Source organism: Ranitomeya variabilis, chromosome 1 (genome assembly GCF_051348905.1).
Source record: "Ranitomeya variabilis isolate aRanVar5 chromosome 1, aRanVar5.hap1, whole genome shotgun sequence".
Taxonomy (NCBI): Eukaryota; Metazoa; Chordata; class Amphibia; order Anura; family Dendrobatidae; genus Ranitomeya; species Ranitomeya variabilis.
In genome coordinates, this window is record NC_135232.1 from 696,939,272 (window position 1) to 696,957,894 (window position 18,623).

At 46.5% G+C, this 18,623-nt stretch overlaps 1 protein-coding gene across 2 annotated transcripts in view; it reads right to left on the reverse strand.

Moving 5' to 3' along the window:
* Nucleotides 1-1,781: 1,781 nt before the first annotated feature.
* ZFYVE21 (zinc finger FYVE-type containing 21) overlaps nucleotides 1,782-18,623 on the reverse strand; it is a 30,355-nt gene continuing 13,513 nt past the window's right edge. The window contains exons 2-8 of one of the 2 annotated variants that reach the window (XM_077266704.1): nucleotides 13,983-14,033; nucleotides 12,396-12,564; nucleotides 9,748-9,823; nucleotides 8,897-8,988; nucleotides 8,063-8,110; nucleotides 3,496-3,638; nucleotides 1,782-2,377 (exon numbers count right to left, since the gene is read on the reverse strand). In XM_077266704.1, the coding sequence (XP_077122819.1) occupies nucleotides 2,342-2,377; nucleotides 3,496-3,638; nucleotides 8,063-8,110; nucleotides 8,897-8,988; nucleotides 9,748-9,823; nucleotides 12,396-12,564; nucleotides 13,983-14,033 (615 nt within the window). In that variant the 3' untranslated portion in view covers nucleotides 1,782-2,341. The remainder of the gene's footprint in view (nucleotides 2,378-3,495; nucleotides 3,639-8,062; nucleotides 8,111-8,896; nucleotides 8,989-9,747; nucleotides 9,824-12,395; nucleotides 12,565-13,982; nucleotides 14,034-18,623) is intronic. The other variant, XM_077266712.1, reaches the window with a different exon arrangement.

The following is an 18,623-nucleotide window of genomic DNA, read 5'->3' on the forward strand; positions in this document are numbered from 1 at the left end:
AATACAAGGAAATCCTGAAAACATGACCTGTTTGCAGCCCTCGAGGAATGCAGTTTGACACCTCTGACCTATTGTGTATGGTGGATCCTGTGTTATCACAGCTCACCTCCTCCTGTACAATGACTGATAACCTGTCTTTAGTCATTGTACAGTGAGGGGAGAGCTGTGATATAGGGTTAGTAGTCTAATATTACGCCTGGGGGAAATGTGAAAGGTTACATTTCTGATCTTTTTATGCAGATCACTATGAAAAAAAAAAAAAAAAAGTTTACACATTTGCCATAAAAAAATAGCTTCATTTCAGGGAATGTATAATCAGAAAATGAGCCTAGAAGCCACAATCTACAGTAGACTAAAAATCTGCAGAGCCTTTCCTATATGTTCGGTACAGCCGCAGATTGCGGTGTGGGTACAGTCCGGGCTTTGACTCTTGCATAGCAAAACTGCTGCAGGTTTCCTGTAGTGCCTTGACTCACAGCTATACGTGACCCCTGCATGAGCTCAATCACACGGTGTACAAAGTGAGGACTCAAGCCTGGCCTCACATTACACAGGGGTCTCCGATTGTGGATGTGTCTACAGAGTAAAGCAAAAAAAAAGAAGAAGCAGCGGCAAACACTGAAGAAAAGAATTACCAGGTAATCACAGGACAAATACCATCCTCCAAGGGGGTTTAGCAAGTTACGCTTTTTTTTTTAAATTATTTTAAATGGATTGGAACAGGTGTTCCACTCTGGAGACCCCCCACTCCGTGCTCTGGTGCTGTGTTTGGGGGGGGTGGGGGGAGTCGCCGCTGATCAGCTTCACATCTTGGCCTATGCTCCAGCCCTAAAAGTCCGGTGGCCCCTCTCACACATCACTGAACTCATAGAAACACCGTGGAAGTGGAGCTGCCTAGCCGGCACTGATATCTGGCGATCAGAACACCTTTCATCATTAGTATATATTAATAAGTTATATATCTTTACATAGACGGTACATTTTTTTTTTCTAAGTGGATATCCCCTTTAATTATTCAAGATAATCTAGCCACCATTAAATCTCCCATCTTTTTCCCAGACCCCAGAGAGACAAATCTGATAATGTGATAATATAGGTGTCAGATTTTCTTCCGTGTGTTGGGTTTGTGTCTGCCATAAGCGAGGGTCACTCATCTTTCCTCTGAAATAGATAGGACTTGAAAATTAATTTTCCATTTTCAACAAAGTTGGAACCCAAACAATTGAAGTGTAGGGTTGATACAGATCAATATATAGGACCGGGTCCCATAATCTGTGCCTACTGCATGGCATCCATCAGCGTCTCATTAGCCGGCCTGGTGCGGCATCATACAGGTGATTATGTCATGCCGGGCCGGCTAATCAATCGGACGTGGCAGATTGACCAAGACCTACAAATCAATTTGCAATAACTACTGATTAGTTACAAGATATCAAATCGATAATGCTTCACCCTCTCCAGGTCCAGAAAAGGCTCTACACTTGTGCTCCAGTCTCTGTATTCCAGGTGCAGCAGAGAGGTCCTGACTAAAAATGCATGTGACCGCTGCAGCCAATCACTGAGCTCAGGGATTTGTGATGGCTACATCAGTAGAGCTGCTCACATGTGCTTAGGTCATGATGTAAGTGCTGCATTCAAAACACAGATTGCACCAGTGCTGGGGAGCAGGTCCTGGACCTGGGAAGGGTGAGTATTCTGTTTTAGAGATATGTAGTCATTAGGACACTTTTTTTTAATGAAAGTGGAATCCCCTTTAAAGAATTTTTTAAAAAATAGACAAAAAGGGAAAACATAAGGCAAATAAAAATGGCTGCCCCGCTGTATAAACCAATCGTATCTATGCAGCCAGCGCTGCCCTCCAGTGGTGCACCTTGGTCCTCACAAGTGCCAACAACAGGTAAATCCTGGGCACTTCACTAGGAGAAAGGGGCTCAGAAAACGGGGTGGGCAACACTGCTCCAAACATCCCCTCACAATTCACGTCCATTGTATTGCCCAGAAGCTTAGTGCTTTTGTAGAAGAGAGAAAAAGAACCTGAGATCTAGTGTAGAAAGTCTTCATCCTTCCGCAGAGACGTCCGAGGCTCATAAAACATGTGGCAAAAATGGCCACCTGGAACTAAAGGAGCTGAAAAACCCCACGGCCGCATCCTTGCCTGTGAACGTACAGTCTGAAGCATTACTGTGGATACATATTGCACGGTTACGGTGAGGAACTCTCGCTCTGAGAAGTCCCTGAACTTAGAAAGTCTAGTCTTACATAAGGTGCGGAAAGTGGAGCAAGTAGATGGCATCGAGAAATGACAAATTACAAACACGACTCTGCATCCTCCCATCTTCAATCACTGGTCCCGAGATTCATACAAAAACTTGGCAGCCTGGTGAGAGGAGAAAACAGAAGAGATGTAGCAGAGCCGAGATTGTCATATCGGAGACTCAGGTAAGAGCTATGCTGACAAGCTCAGCTCTGCGGCATCAGCGAGCATGCAATGATATCTGGAGGCGAGTGATTTTACCCCAAGCTCTCACACACAGCATGTAAAGCTGCATCCAAAATGATTTTTTTTTTTGTTTGTTTTGAGACGGGGTAGGTGGCATAAAAAAAAAAAAAGTCTAAAAACTCCAAGCAGGACTAGTTTACAAAGAGCTTTCTGAGTAAAGAAAACAACAACAAAAAAAAGTGTATACAGCTCCTGTGCAAACCTATGAATCGCCATTGGTAATAAAACACTAGTAAACACAGCGTATACTTGTATCCCGCACTCACGCATATAATAATTCCCCTCCTGCAGGTAAGCAAGGAAAGGCAGCAGAACAAAAGGAGTGAGAAGAGTGCAGGATCAGACTACACATAGGGTGTCATTGTAGTCTGTAACCATGGAGACACACAGGGCTGCATAGGAGCTGATGTACAGATTTGGTGCATGAAATCACTTGATGGATGTGTGCAGCGCTCCCATATCTTCCCCTACCAGTAGCAAAGACTACATCCAAGACGTCATTTATAAAAACTACTCCTACGACTTTCTTTCAAAAGCAGCACCACCCTGGTCCAGAGGATAAATGCTGTATTGCAGCTCAGTCACTCCCATAGAGCCGAGCTGCAATACCAGTCACAACACGTGGCACCCCATCTTGGACAATCCCTCGGATTTCTGCGTTTCATTTACCATTCTCATTCATGTAAGTTCTCCGGTGACCTAATATCAAAGTCCAATAGTATCAGGTCGTACAAAGGTGATTTCCACTAGTCCCATCAATTACTCTGAGCAAGGAAAGGCAATGAAGGCATCCACAGTGCAGCCGACCTCCTCCACAGCTTGGGCTGGTGCATGTGAAGGTCCTGGGTGCAAGCAAATGCCACATTACCCTAGAGCGCATGCGGCAGCCAAGGTGATGGAGAATGCTCGAGATCTCAGCGGCGAGGGGAGTCAGTCTGGGAGCATGGGCACTACTTCCATCAGACAGTAACACATCGCTTGGAAATCTACTCTACCTTGTGCATGGCGGCAAGCCATGACGCCGCCATCTTTTTGTTGCTAGTAAAGTCTTCGCTTGTTGTAAACTTCATTTGTAATAGTTCGTCGGAGCCTTGAGGTTTATACTGGATCAGCATCCCGGTTGCCCGACTGTTCCCCCCTGTATATTTTATGCAGAGAAAGGAAAAAAAAAACTAAAAAAACAGTGTTGAATTTTACACCCCAGGGAATGGAATAAAATCCAGTGCAGACTAAGGCTATGTTCACACGGATGATTATGGGATCCACATTTCATTACAACATTGAAGAAGATTCATCAAGTAAGCCAAGAAGCTGCACAAGATCTGTGTGATCGAGACCTCAGGCCGGGGCTGTCTAATAACGTATGATTAAAAAATCCACACAAAAAAATAATAATACTGACCACTAGGTGCAATACCAGACGCACACATCCTGTTCTGTATAGATAGCTTTCCAGCATTCTCAATATCATCACTGATAACATTCTCTATATACAGTAGATAACACAGGATCCACCATCCACAATAGATGATGTCACAGCTCACCACCTCCTCCTGTACAATGACTGATAACACCTATTTACAGTATATAACACAGGATCCACCATTCACAACAGGTGATGTCACAGCTCACCTCCTCCTCCTGTACAATGACAGATAACACCTCTATATACAGTAGATAACACAGGATCCACCATACACAATAGGTGATGTCACAGCTCACCTCCTCCTCCTGTACAATGACAGATAACACCTCTATATACAGTAGATAACACAGGATCCACCATACACAATAGGTGATGTCACAGCTCACCTCTTCCTCCTGTACAATGTCTGATAACACCTCTATATACAGTAGATAACACCGGATCCACCATTCACAACAGGCGATGTCACAGCTCACCTCCTCCTCCTGTACAATGACTGACAACACCTCTATTTACAGTAGATAACACAGAATCCACCATTCACAATAGGTGATGTCACAGCTCATCTCCTCCTCCTGTACAATGACTGACAACACCTCTATTTACAGTATATAACACAGAATCCACCATTCACAACAGGTGATGTCACAGCTCTCCTCCTCCTGTATAAGGACTGGTCACACCTCTAGATACAGTAGATAACACAGGATCCACCATACACAATAGGTGATGTCACAGCTCACCTCCTCCTCCTGTACAATGACTAATAACTAGTGTTGAGCATTCCGATACCGCAAGTATCGGGTATCGGCCGATATTTGCTGTATCGGAATTCCGATACCGAGATCCGATACTTTTGTGGTATCGGGTATCGGTATCGAAACAACATTAATGTAAAAATGTGTAAAAGAGAGAATTAAAATAAAAAATATTGCTATACTCACCTCTCCGACGCAGCCTGCACCTTACCGAGGGAAGCGGCAGCGTTCTTTGTTTAAAATTCGCGCTTTTCTTTCCTTACGTGAAGTCCCGGCTTTGTGATTGGTTGCGTCGCAGTCACATGGGCGACGCAACCAATCACAGCAAGCCGTGACGTAATTTCAGGTCCTTAAGGATTTTAAAATTACGTCCCGGCTTTGTGATTGGTTGCGTCGCAGTCACATGGGCGACGCAACCAATCACAAGCCGTGACGTCACGGGAGGCTGGACACGCGCGCATTTTAAAATGCGCGCGTGTCCAGCCTCCCGGCTTGTGATTGGTTGACCGCGAAGCAACCAATCACAAGCCGGGACGTCACGGGAGGCTGGACAAGCGTGCATTTTAAAATGCGCGCGTGTCCAGCCTCCCGGCTTGTGATTGGTTGACCGCGAAGCAACCAATCACAAGCCGGGACGTCACGGGAGGTTGGACAAGCGCGCATTTTAAAATGCGCGCGTGTCCAGCCTCCCGGCTTGTGATTGGTTGACCGCGACGCAACCAATCACAAAGCCGGGACGTAATTTTAAAATCCTGAAGGACCTGAAATTACGTCAGGGCTTGCTGTGATTGGTTGCGTCGCCCATGTGACTGCGACGCAACCAATCACAACGCCGGAACGTAATTTTAAAATCCTGAAGGACCTGAAATTACGTCACGGCTTGCTGTGATTGGTTGCGTCCCGGCCACATGGGCGGCACGCGACCAATCACAAGCCGGGACTTCACGTAAAGGAAAGAAAAGCGCGAATTTTAAACAAAGAACGCTGCCGGTTCCCTCGGTAAGGTGCAGGCTGCGTCGGAGAGGTGAGTATAGCAATATTTTTTATTTTAATTCTTTATTTTACACATTAATATGGATCCCAGGGCCTGAAGGAGAGTTTCCTCTCCTTCAGACCCTGGGAACCATCAGGGATACCGTCCGATACATGAGTCCCATTGACTTGTATTGGTATCGGGTATCGGTATCGGATTGGATCCGATACTTTGCCGGTATCGGCCGATACCGATACTTTCAAGTATCGGACGGTATCGCTCAACACTACTAATAACACCTCTATTTACAGTATATAACACAGAATCCACCATTCACAACAGGTGATGTCACAGCTCACCTCCTCCTCCTGTACAATGACTGATAACACCTCTATATACAGTAGATAACACAGAATCCACCATTCACAACAGGTGATGTCACAGCTCACCTCCTCCTGTATAAGGACTGGTCACACCTCTAGATACAGTGTGCTGTCACAGTTCACCTTCTCTTCCCAATGACTTTTGCCAGGATTAGAGCATGTTCGTCACATTACATTCAGCGGTGTATTGGGTCAGTAGAGTTGGTCTATTGCTGCTTATGTCCATGTGCATAACAGGAGGTAGGAGTCTAGTATTGGGCCTAGTGGTTAGTGTTAATCAAGACTTTTCTTTTATTTTATATTTAGTGTAAAATATAGAATACTTGTATAAAAAGTAAATATCATTTTATAACAAACTCAGCATAAAAACCTGATTAAGCAATTGGTCATTTTCTGCTGACACCTTCCCTGTAACTTCTCCCGATCACCCGAAGCACAGAGCGGAAGCGCACACATTACACACTGTCACCAATAGTCGGATTATAAAGCCATATTACAAGTCACATGTGCATAAATTCGGATTGTGGATGCTCCCAGTGCTGAGAACATGGGCAAGAAAGACTGAAGAATCAATCTCAGAAAATCCCTTTAATATACAGCTATGAACACACACTTAAGTGCTGGCTGAACTTGTGAATTCTGGAGGGCCTGCTCGACTGATGAGTATGCCGGGGTCCCATCTCCTCCCACAGGACAGCAGAAAGAAGGGTTGGGCATATTACATTTCAGCATGCCCAATCCTTTTTGTTCGTAAGACACACTACCCAGGATGTCAGTAAGAACAGCAGATGGTCGACCTATCCACTGTGTATGGGGGGCATTCATTAGGAGACCGTAAATTGAGTGAAACTCACCCTTCAGCACCCCCATGGAGCCAGCTCAGGAGGCACCAGAGGTCTGCGGCGGCTCCGGAAGCGATGTAGGATACCTGACATACTATGGCGAGGCAGGTCCCTGGCAACTTCTCCCTGCTCCTCCAGACTGTCAGGCCTCCCCCAATGTGCATTTATTGCAAGAAAGACTGGTTAGTCCCAGCCCCCAATGACTGGATTCTTGGACTAGTGATCGCATTGTCATTAACCGCTTTTTTTTTTTTTTTTTTTTTAAATGCTGCCACGTTTCAGGGCAAAGCATTTATGGCTTCAATAACATGACATTGCAACCTTTCTCCAACAATGGGAGCATCCACTAAGAGACTTAATAAATAATGCAAAGAAATTCACACAAAAAAAAAAAAAAAAAAGCAAGCATGTCTATCTGAAGTACAGGAATAAAAGGTAACCAAAGACGCAATGATAATCAATGAAAGCTAAATTCCTTCCATTATGGCGGGCAATGAAAATATTTTTTAAATTTGATTATTCCAATTATTTTTTTTAGCATTGTAGCACCCAGAGCACGAGTCCCATCTTTTTGCACAGGTGCGTAGCTAGAGGGGGTGACAAATTAGCAGATGTATTGGTGTCCTGGTGCCTGAGGGTTAGACATCTACCCCATGGCACATGGTAGATGCACATTAAAAGGGAACCAGTCACTCAATTGATGCTGCCCAAACCACTGGTATCTGAAATCAGGGGCACAGTTTGGGCAGTACGAATCGAATGACAAGTCTGGGTGCTGTAAGGTTACACCTCTGCCCCTTTAACAGGCAGCTTCCAACCCTCATGTGGATCACTGGTTGGATCAGAAGGGCTAGCCTTTACGTCTCTGGTCAGCTTTGCAATTAGAACCATTTATAGGACTAAATGATTGGAATATAAAATATGCTGAGCCAAGATGCCGGAGCTGGATCAGCATATCTTATATCGTACCTATACCTTATTGAAGTCTATAGAAAATCAGACGCATGCAGCACTGAGCTACTCACACGATCATCACGACCAATAATTAATGCAACCAGGGAAAATCTAAAGAGCAGGTTCGTTTCGAAGACCAAATTGATTCGGGGGATTAAAAAAAAAAAAAAAAGTTGGACATTGCATGCGGACACGGGGTAGGGGGCTACACAAAACCTGTGCTGACCTTCAATTACGCACTGGCTCTCCAGCAGGCTGGTGTATGTATGAATATCTTTTCACATCAAAGCAGCGTGAGCAGTGAAAAAGAAAGTTATTAACAGGCTGAGCATTGGGACATCATCACTAACAGCAGCAAGTATCAGGTGAGAAAGATGGCCGACAGATATTCTTTTACATATTGTGATGGGAACATTTTTTTTTTTTTAAAGGGTTGGCTAATATTTTCCAGAAACAGCGCCACTCTTGTTACCGAGCTGTATCTGGGTATTGCAGCTCATCCTCATTCATGCTAGGAGGGCTGACATGGCCCTAATAGAAACCTTAAAGGGGATGTCCATGATTACAAAAACATAGCCGTTTTCCTTCAAACACAGCACCACACCTGATCATGGGTCGCGCATAAGATTGCAGATCAGCAGCATTCACTTCAATGAAGCAGAGTTGCAATTTCATGCCCAATCCATGGTCAGGGGGTGACCATATTTTTAAAAGGAAAACCATCAAGTCTAAGTGGTTTAACTAGTGAATGACTAATTTTAAGGGTCTGATAGATGTGGGTCTCATGCCCATCACAAGAACAGGGATCCTTGACCCACATTTCACAGCTGTTGTGAATGGAGAGGTGACCGTATGTTTTCACCGTATGTGAAAAGTGGAGAAAAAAAAGCCATATAGATATGGGACACCCTTCCATCCACGGCAGCTGCAAGTCAGGGGTCACGGGTCTTATGTTCCTGAAATAGGTGCAATACGCCATAAGTGTGAATGACGGGGAACAGTCACTAGTCACGTACAATCTGCTGAGTACTAGTGAACACAGTCTGGAGTAAGTCGTTACCTCCAGGAGTGAAGCCCTCTGTCAGGATCTGAACTGTGGAAATCCGAGCAACTTCAATTTCATAATGGTTTTCCCCATCTAGAGACAGATATCTGCAAAAATAAAAAAAAAAATATAATATACAGTATATTTTGACTATTCAGCAGCTCCTTGTGTTTTCTGTCCACCGATGATGCATCTATAAGTGTCAGCACACCGCCTGTCTATCACAGGTGTCTATAGGATGCTGGAAAAGGCCTCACAATGACGTAGTGCTCTTCAGGCTGACAAAATAAGTGTACAGTGAATACAATAACTGATCATTAAGTGTGCTCGATACCTGCTGGGACACGGGCACGATGGAGTATCAGCAGATATGACGTCACCAGCTCGGCACATTGGAAGTGAGCAAAGCAGGACTATACCCTTTAAATTATTCTTCTCTTCTGTGAACCAGAACATGAGTGAAACAGGTCTATAAAAGGGGACTGCAGTAATGGAGCCGCCGATCGTAAGCGCAGATATATAGAAGCACCAGGCAAGTAACCTCTCTTATATGCCCAGGCCTGCACACATAAGGACGCCGTCCACACACTGGCCACAGGGTATGTGACGTGACCAGTGCCTCCATTACTGCCACATTTACTTACTTGTGTCATTAGTAAATCTCGCTACTCCTCATTTTATGCACATTATTACCATAGATCAAATTGGTCAGCACCTTTAGATCTGACAAATCCAACTTTCTCCTAGGTTTAAATGGATCACAATTATTGTTTTTTTCTGTCATTGCCTTTCACTATTTCCATTCAGAAAAAGCTAAACATCAGAGTCACTTCTAGGCTCCTTATAGGAGGGAGAGTTAGTATTACCGGTGGTTGTTGGAGAGGCGGCACATGACTGATTCAGGCTTCTCGGAGAATCCCTGGGTAATACTGAAGGTGGCTCCTGACAATGTAATAGGAAAGAAATCAGATACAAAACAGGGAAAAATAAAATTAAAAAAATAATAATCATACATACATACATACACACACACACACACACACACACACACACAAAAATAAGGAAGGTGCTTGGGAATCATTACCTTCTATCAAGAAATCATTCTAGAAAATGCTCAGAGAATCCCCCGAACACATCCCCGGCCTGACTACAACTACATAGATAACTGTATCATGGTCATGGCAAATCAGAACAGTGTGCAGTAAATACACTGAGGTCACAATCAGATGGTCATGTACAAGTGCTTCTCACTAAATTACAATATACAAAAATTAAATTTATTTCAGTTCTTCAATACAAAAAGTGAAACTCATTATATAGAATCATTACAGACAGAGTGATCTATTTCATGTGTTTATTTCTGTTAATATTAATGATTATGGCTTACAGCCAATGAAAACCCAATAGTCATTATCTCAGTAAATTGGAATAATTAACAGAAAACACCAGCAAAGGCTTCCAAAGCGTTTAAAAAAAAGGTCCCTTAGTCTGTTTCAGTAGGCTCCACAATCATGGGGAAGACTGCTGACTTGATAGATGTCCAGTAGACAGTCATTGAAACACTCCACAAGGAGGGTAAACCACAAAAGGTCAAGGTCAAAGAGGCTGGCTGTTCAGAGTGTGCAGTATCCAAGCATATTAATGGAAAGTTGAGTGGAAGGAAAAAGTGTGGTAGAAAAAGGTGCACAAGCAACAGGATAACTGCAGCTTTGAAAGGATTGTTAAGAAAAGACCATTCAAAAATTTTGGGGGAGATTCACAAGGAGTGGACTGCTGCTGGAGACATTGCTTCAAGAGCGACCACATACAGACGTATCCAGGACATGGGCTACAAGTGTCGCATTCCTTGTGTCAAGCCTCTCATGACCAATAGACAACGCCAGAAGTGTCTTACCTGGGCCAAGGAGAAAAAGAACTGGACTGTTGCTCAGTGATCCAAGGTGTTGTTTTTAGATGAAAGTAAATTGTGCATTTCATTTGGAAATCAAGGTCCCAGAGTCTGGAGGAAGAGTGGAGAAGCACACAATCCAAGCTGCTTGAGGTCTAGTGTGAAGTTTCCACAATCAGTGATGGTTTGGGAGCCATGTCATCTGCTGATGTAGGTCCACTGTGCTTTATCAAGACCAAAGTCAGCGCAGCCGTCTACCAGGAAATTTTAGAGCACTTCATGCTTCCCTCTATTAACAAGGTTTTTGGAGATGGAAATTTCATTCTCCAGCAGGACTTGGCACCTGTCCACACTGCCAAAAGTACCAATAACTGGTTTAAAAACAACAGTATCACTGTGATTGATTGGCCAGCAAACTCGCCTGACCTTAACCCCATAGAGAATCTATGAGGTATTGTCAAGAGGAAGATGAGAGACAACAGACCCAACAATGCAGACGAGCTGAAGGCTGCTATCAAGGCAATCTGGGCTTCCATAACACCTCAGCAGTGCCACAGGCTGATCGCCACCATGCCATGCTGATGTAGTAATTGATGCCAAAAGAGCCCAGACCAAGTATTGAGTATATTTACTGAACATATATTTCAGTCGGCCAACATATCAGATTTTAAAATAATTTTTCAAGCTGGTGTTATAAAGTATTCTAATTTACTGAGATAATGACTTTTGGGTTTTCATTGACTGTAAGCCATAATCATCAACATTAACAGAAATAAACAATTGAAATAGATTACTCTATAATGACTATATAATATGAGTTTCACTTTTTGTATTGAAATAAATTAACTTTTTGATGATATTCTAATTTTGTGAGAAGCACCTGTACATCGGACAGAGATGAGAACACAGTGTGACAGCAGCATACATGAAATACATGAAATGGTCACGCTCGGATCGGGAGAGCCGATGGCCAATCCGAGGACTGCGTTCTGATTTCAAGCCGATTTATGTGACTGTCTTGTTGCACTTTTAGGATTCTTGCCGCTTTGAGCCATCATCATGTGGACACCCAATTGTGATTTGTCTTCAGGCGCCGACCGGCTTATCTTCCAGCATCTCTACATGGATCACTGACAGAGTTGCTGCCTTGCTATTAAAACCCCTTTACGCCATGTTCACACCATGTGATCACACTGTTTTTATTTTTGCAGCAATAAAAAAAACAAAAACAAAAAAAAAACAAAAAGGGAGGGCAATTGCATTGTGTGAACATGGCCATAATGGAACAATCTCTATTCCTGTGCAGAAAAAGTGTGATTTTGCAAAATCCGTACTACACTGTGATCCAACATGACTGCACAGTGCAATAATCATGGTTCAAAACAAAAAAACAAAACCCACCATAGAGCCCTGGACTAATGCCACATATCAGGGCGTCACAGTCCAAACGTCTCCAAAGCCTTATATATGCCTACCAGGCTGTCAAACTGGAATTAGGAGACAGTCTGTGCTTGGACCGTGACCATGTCAAGGGGACGGCCTCAGACAAGCAATAACTAATCATAAACGTGTATTATTGCCATCCTTCCATCACACACCACATAAACGAGCATGGCCTCCGCTCACCGTTCATCAGGACTTTCAGCTGTCGATCGTAGAACTCCATCTCTTTCTGTGAGATGACAGAACATTCCCCGCACTGCCGCACAGGGTCCACGAAACACATCCGTGGAAGAGGCACTTTCTTACTGCAGCATTTATCGCAGAAGCATTTCCCGCACCTCCGGCAGTGATGCTAGGAGAAAAAGGAAGAGGGGGAATCTAAATTAGGAGCATCTCCTAAGGAGTGCAGGCCTGTGACTTTTTTGTCCTCTATCGTATACACAGACGTCGCCCTGTAGGCCCCATTCACCAAAAGGGACGTCCCATCGGAATCTCACAGTCCGATCCTTTTTGTTTTCAATTTTAACCACATATATTTATGAGAAAAACCCCTTTAAGTCAAAGTACAAGTAAAAACAAGTAACTTTGCACTCTACCTCTTATTAAACATCCTCTCCATTCTGAAGAACAGAGAGAGATTTTGAAATGCTATTGTGTATTGATGGTTGCCTTGGTTACCGGCCACCGCCACACTCTATAAGAAGTGGCTGGTCTCTTAAGGTACCTTCACACTAAACGACTTTGCAACGATAACGATAGCGATCCGTGACGTTGCAGCGTCCTGGATAGCGATATCGTTGTGTTTGACACGCAGCAGCGATCAGGATCCTGCTGTGATATCGCTGGTCGGAGCTAGAAGTCCAGAACTTTATTTGGTCGTCAGATCGGCGTGTATCGTCGTGTTTGACAGCAAAAGCAACGATGCCAGCAATGTTTTACAATGGTAACCAGGGTAAATATCGGGTTACTCACCTTCTGATGTCCGTCAGGTCCCTGGCCGTCTGCTTCCCGCACTGACTGTGAGCGCCGAGCGGCCGTAAAGCACAGCACAGCGGTGACGTCACCGCTGTGCTCTGCTTTTACTTTACGGCCGGCCGGCGCTCACAGTCAGTGCGGGAAGCAGACGGCCAGGGACCTGACGGAAATCAGAAGGTGAGTATGTACTGTTTTTTTTTTTAACATTTACAATGGTAACCAGGGTAAACTTTGGGTTACTAAGCGCGGCCCTGCGCTTAGTAACCCGATGTTTACCCTGGTTACCCGGGGACTTCGGCATCGTTGGAGAGCTGTCTGTGTGACGCTGCAGCGATCGGCATCGTTGTCGATATCGCTGCAGCGTCGCTTAATGTGACGGTACCTTAAGGCAAGGACAAGTAAACTAGTAAGCGCTGCTCTGATGCCGCCCAGATCACAGGGCCTGGCAGGGTGAATAGTGAGGATCAGCAGAGCCGCTATTCTGAGCTGTCAGTCACCAGGCGTGCACCGCCACCAGCAGGGAGGTAGGGGAGCGATGTTAAAGGGGCTGTCCATTACTCGGTCAGCTCCTTTAATCCCTGTGCTTCCCCCCAGTAAAACAACACTGTACTCCCCTCCGGTGCCGTTCCAGTGGTGTCAGCTCTGACTCTCCCAGTTTTAGAAGAATTTTCGGCCACTGAATGTAAATTCCAAAGGTTTCCTCTCATTGACAGCAAGCAGAGATCTGGGCAGTGCTGAGTGAAGCACGGTGTATTGGAGGGCAGTACGCCCGCTCGCCCTACATGAGCCTCTCACCTTCCTGGTTATAAAGTCGAATTTGGCTTCACAATGCATACACCGGGGGCACTGGAATAGAAGGAAAACTCAGGTTAATATCTGGTCATGGACCTGAAAAACCACTACAAAAATGATTATTTTACTCAAAATAAACTGCAACCGGAGTAGCAGTCGGTAGCAACCCATCAGGGCTTTCATCTTACCATAGCAGCAAACCACCCATAACAACCAATGAGGGCCTAGCTTTCATCTAACCAGAGCAGCAAACCACCCATGACAACCAATTAGGGCCTAGCTTTCATCTTACCAGAGCAGCAATTCAACCATGACAACCAATGAGAGCCTAGCTTTCATCTTACCATAGCAGCAAGCCACCCATGACAACCAATGAGGGCCTAGCTTTCATCTTACCAAAGCAGCAAGTCACCCATGACAACAAATGAGAGCCTAGTTTATATTTTGCCAGAGGAGCAGCATCTTACAAAAGCAGTGACCCATAGCAACCAGAGCTCAATCGCATTCTGACTTGTTGCTATGGACACAAGTTCCAGACAAGGGAAAAAAAAATTATATTTATTTTATTATTATTTATATAGCACCATTAATTCCATGGTGCTGTACATGAGAAAGGGGTTACATACAGGGTTATAGATATCGTTAACAGTAAACAAATGTACAATGACTAGTACAGAGGGGAGAGGACCCTGTCCTTGTGGGCTTACAATCTTCGAGATAATGGGGAAGACACAGGAGGTCGGGGTGCTGCAGCTCGGGTGGTTGGTGAGGCGGCAGCTCGGGTGGTTGGTGAGGCGGCAGCTCGGGTGGTTGGTGAGGCGGCAGCTCGGGTGGTTGGTGAGGCGGCAGCTCGGGTGGTTGGTGAGGCGGCGGCTCGGGTGGTGGTGAGGCGGCGGCTCGGGTGGTGGTGAGGCGGCAGCTCGGGTGGTTGGTGAGGCGGCAGGATGGTTATTGCAGCCTGTAGGTTTTCCTCAAGAGATAGGTTTTCAGGTTCCATCTAAAGGATCCGAGGGTGGTGGATAATTGGTCGTGTTGAGGCTTGGAATTCCAGAGGATGGGGGATATTCGGGAGAGATCTTGGAGGCGGTTGTGTGAGGAACGAATAAGTGTGGAAGAGAGTAGAAGGTCTTGGGAGGATCGAAGATTACGTGAGGGAAGATATTGGGAGATTAGTTCAGAGATATAGGGAGGGGACAGGTTGTGGATGGCTTTGTAGATCAGTGTTAGGCCGGCGTCACACTAGCGTATTGCATCCGATGCGAGATCATCGGATGCGATATGCTAATGACACTCGGCTCCTGCTCGCAGCAGAGCAGGAGCCGAGTGTCATGCGTCTGTGCTCCGATTCTAACCGCACAGGGAGGATCGGAGCACAGCTGCGGAGGAGGCAGAGAAATGAATTTCTCCATCTCCTCCATTGCTGGGGTCCGCTTATAACGCACAGCACTCGGATGATATCCGAGTGGTGTGCGCTGTCTCACTCGCACCCATAGGCTTATATGGGTGCGAGTGAGCCAAGAGTCTTCCTCGGTCAGAGAATCGCAGCATGCTGCGATTGTCTCAGACCGAGGAAAACGGCCGACAAAAAGTCGGCTGGTGGGAGCTGCCCCATAGCTGAACATTGGTCCGAATGCAATACGATTTTTTATTGCATTGCACTCGGCTGTTTAAAACGCAAGTGTGACGCCGGCCTTAGTAGTTTGAACTGGATTTGTTGGGGAAGTAGGAGCCAGTGGAGGGATTTGCAGAGGGGAGAAGCAGGGGAGTAGCGAAGAGAGAGGTGGATTAGTCGGGCAGCAGAATTGAGGACAGACTGGAGTGGTGCAAGAGAGTTAGCGGGAAGGCCACAGAGGAGGGTGTTGCAGTAATCAAGGCAGGAGATGATGAGGGCATGCACAAGAGTTTTAGTAGATTGTGAGCTGAGGAAGGGACGGATTCTGGCAATATTTTTGAGTTGGAGGCGACAGGAGGTGGCAAGAGTTTGGACGTGTGGTTTGAAGGACAGGGCAGAGTCGAGAGTTACCCTGAGGCAGCGGATGTCAGGTGCAGGAGAGCGCATGATGCCGTTTACCATAATAGATAGATCAGGTAGGGGGGATATGCTAGATGGGGGAAAGATGATGAGTTCGGTTTTGTCTACATTGAGTTTTAGGAAGCGAGAGTTGAAGAAGGAGGATACTACTGCAGGATCTGTGACAACAATGCGATGCCGACGCTCCCGTGTGTGCAGGGGGATCTGTGCCAGGATCTGCTCTCTATAAAGGGACTAATGCACTGTAGGGGGCTTCATGTCTGAGAATTGTCTCTATCACCACCCTCGTCCCATTGGTGACCATTGCCGCCCATCACCCTTGTGATGTATTAACTTTTTTTGGGAGTATTCCCCCAAGCGAGTACAATATTAAGTGCGGAGAAGTGCAGACGACAGCAGGAATGTCGGCCGGGGGGGGAAATATTCAGCTTCTGTAACAGGGCACACACAATAAAAGCAAAGTTCATTATACATAATATTATTATTAATAATAATAACAATTCTGTCTTCAGGGATTCGATGTGACTGGGCTGCAGCGATGCTGGGAATGGAGGGGGGGGTGGTGGGGGTGGTATGGAAATGTAAATCAAGCCCACTTCCGACAAGCCTCACCTTCCTGCATAGATGAAGGTGATGGTTTAAAGCCCAGCACACTCCTATCTCACAGCACTAATGGGTGCTTAAAGAAACGGTCCATCGCCACTCAATAGCTCATGCCTGCAGTTGTGACGCCATCAGGACCACTCACTTCCCAATGTGGAAGTGATAGGGGCAGGACCCCCACCCTTTCCGTCAAAATTTTCTACATCACTTCCATTCCATGAGAACAGACCCTCAATTTTGAGACCATTGATTTCACTGCAAATGTGAAGTTTTTACAATCACCACACCTTGTCAGTAATATGGGTGACAGGTGCATTACCCAGACTCATAAAACTCTAGCAGCCGATGATTATACATGGCCGTTAATGACTCAGGCAGTATAAGAACCTTACAGAGCACAGAACAGACCATAAACCCAGACCCAACCCTCCCAAACATGTGTGACACACCACAGCCTGAAAATTTACGTCCCGCTGGCGACTCCTGGGCGAGCGGGTGTCCGGCCAACAGTCCCTCTATTGTGTGGTAAAGTAAGCCAGAGTAGAAGACGACGAAATGCTCCAGTGACTTCTATTTCTTTCCAAACAAGCCCATGAACCTCCACAATCTTAAGCCTTTTCTTCCCGCATTCTATGTAAATTGTGGTAAAGGACCTCCACACAGGGAGCAGAGACGGGCCCCCCCACACACACATTAGGCGCAGAGAAGGGCCCCCACACACACTGGGCGCAGAGAAGGGCCCAAACACACACACACACAAACTGGGCGCAGAGGAGGGCCCCCCCACACACACATTGGGCGCAGAGAAGGGCCCCCCACACACACACTGGGCGCAGAGAAGAGCCCCCTACACACTGGGCGCAGAGAAGAGCCCCCCTACACACACACTGGGCGCAGAGAAGGGCCCCCCACACACACACACACTGGGCGCAGAGAAGGGCCCACACACACACTGGGCGCAGAGAAGGGCCCACACACACACTGGGCGCAGAGAAGGGCCCACACACACACTGGGCGCAGAGAAGGGCCCACACACACACTGGGCGCAGAGAAGGGCCCACACACACACTGGGCGCAGAGAAGGGCCCACACACACACTGGGCGCAGAGAAGGGCCCACACACACACTGGGCGCAGAGAAGGGCCCACACACACACTGGGCGCAGAGAAGGGCCCACACACACACACACACACACTGGGCGCAGAGAAGGGCCCACACACACACACACACACACACACACGGCGCAGAGAAGGGCCCACACACACACACTGGGCGCAGAGAAGGGCCCACACACACACACACACTGGGCGCAGAGAAGGGCCCACACACACACACACTGGGCGCAGAGAAGGGCCCACACACACACACACTGGGCGCAGAGAAGGGCCCACACACACACACACTGGGCGCAGAGAAGGGCCCACACACACACACACACACACACACACACTGGGCGCAGAGAAGGGCCCACACACACACACACACACACACACACACTGGGCGCAGAGAAGGGCCCACACACACACACACACACACACACACACACACACACACACACACACACAGGGCGCAGAGAAGGGCCCACACACACACACACACACACTGGGCGCAGAGAAGGGCCCACGGGCCCACACACACACACACACACACACACACACACACACACACACACTGGGCGCAGAGAAGGGCACACACACACACACACACACACTGGGAGCAGAGAAGGGCCCACAATATTCAGGAGCTGCGGAGTAAACTCTCCTCCTCTTAGGGTATGTTTCCACATTCAGGAAACGCTGTGTGTTTGACGCTGCGTAGAGCCGCAGCGTCAAACACGCAGCGTCCAGAAGTTACAGCATAGTGGAGAGGATTTCCTGAAATCCCGTCTCCACGAAGCGGTAAAACACGCAGGCGGCAGACCCGCGTAAACGGACATGCAGCGCGTCTTTTCAGAACGATAAAATCGCATCTAATGATTAGTCCCATGCGTACAAACTGTGTACACGCAG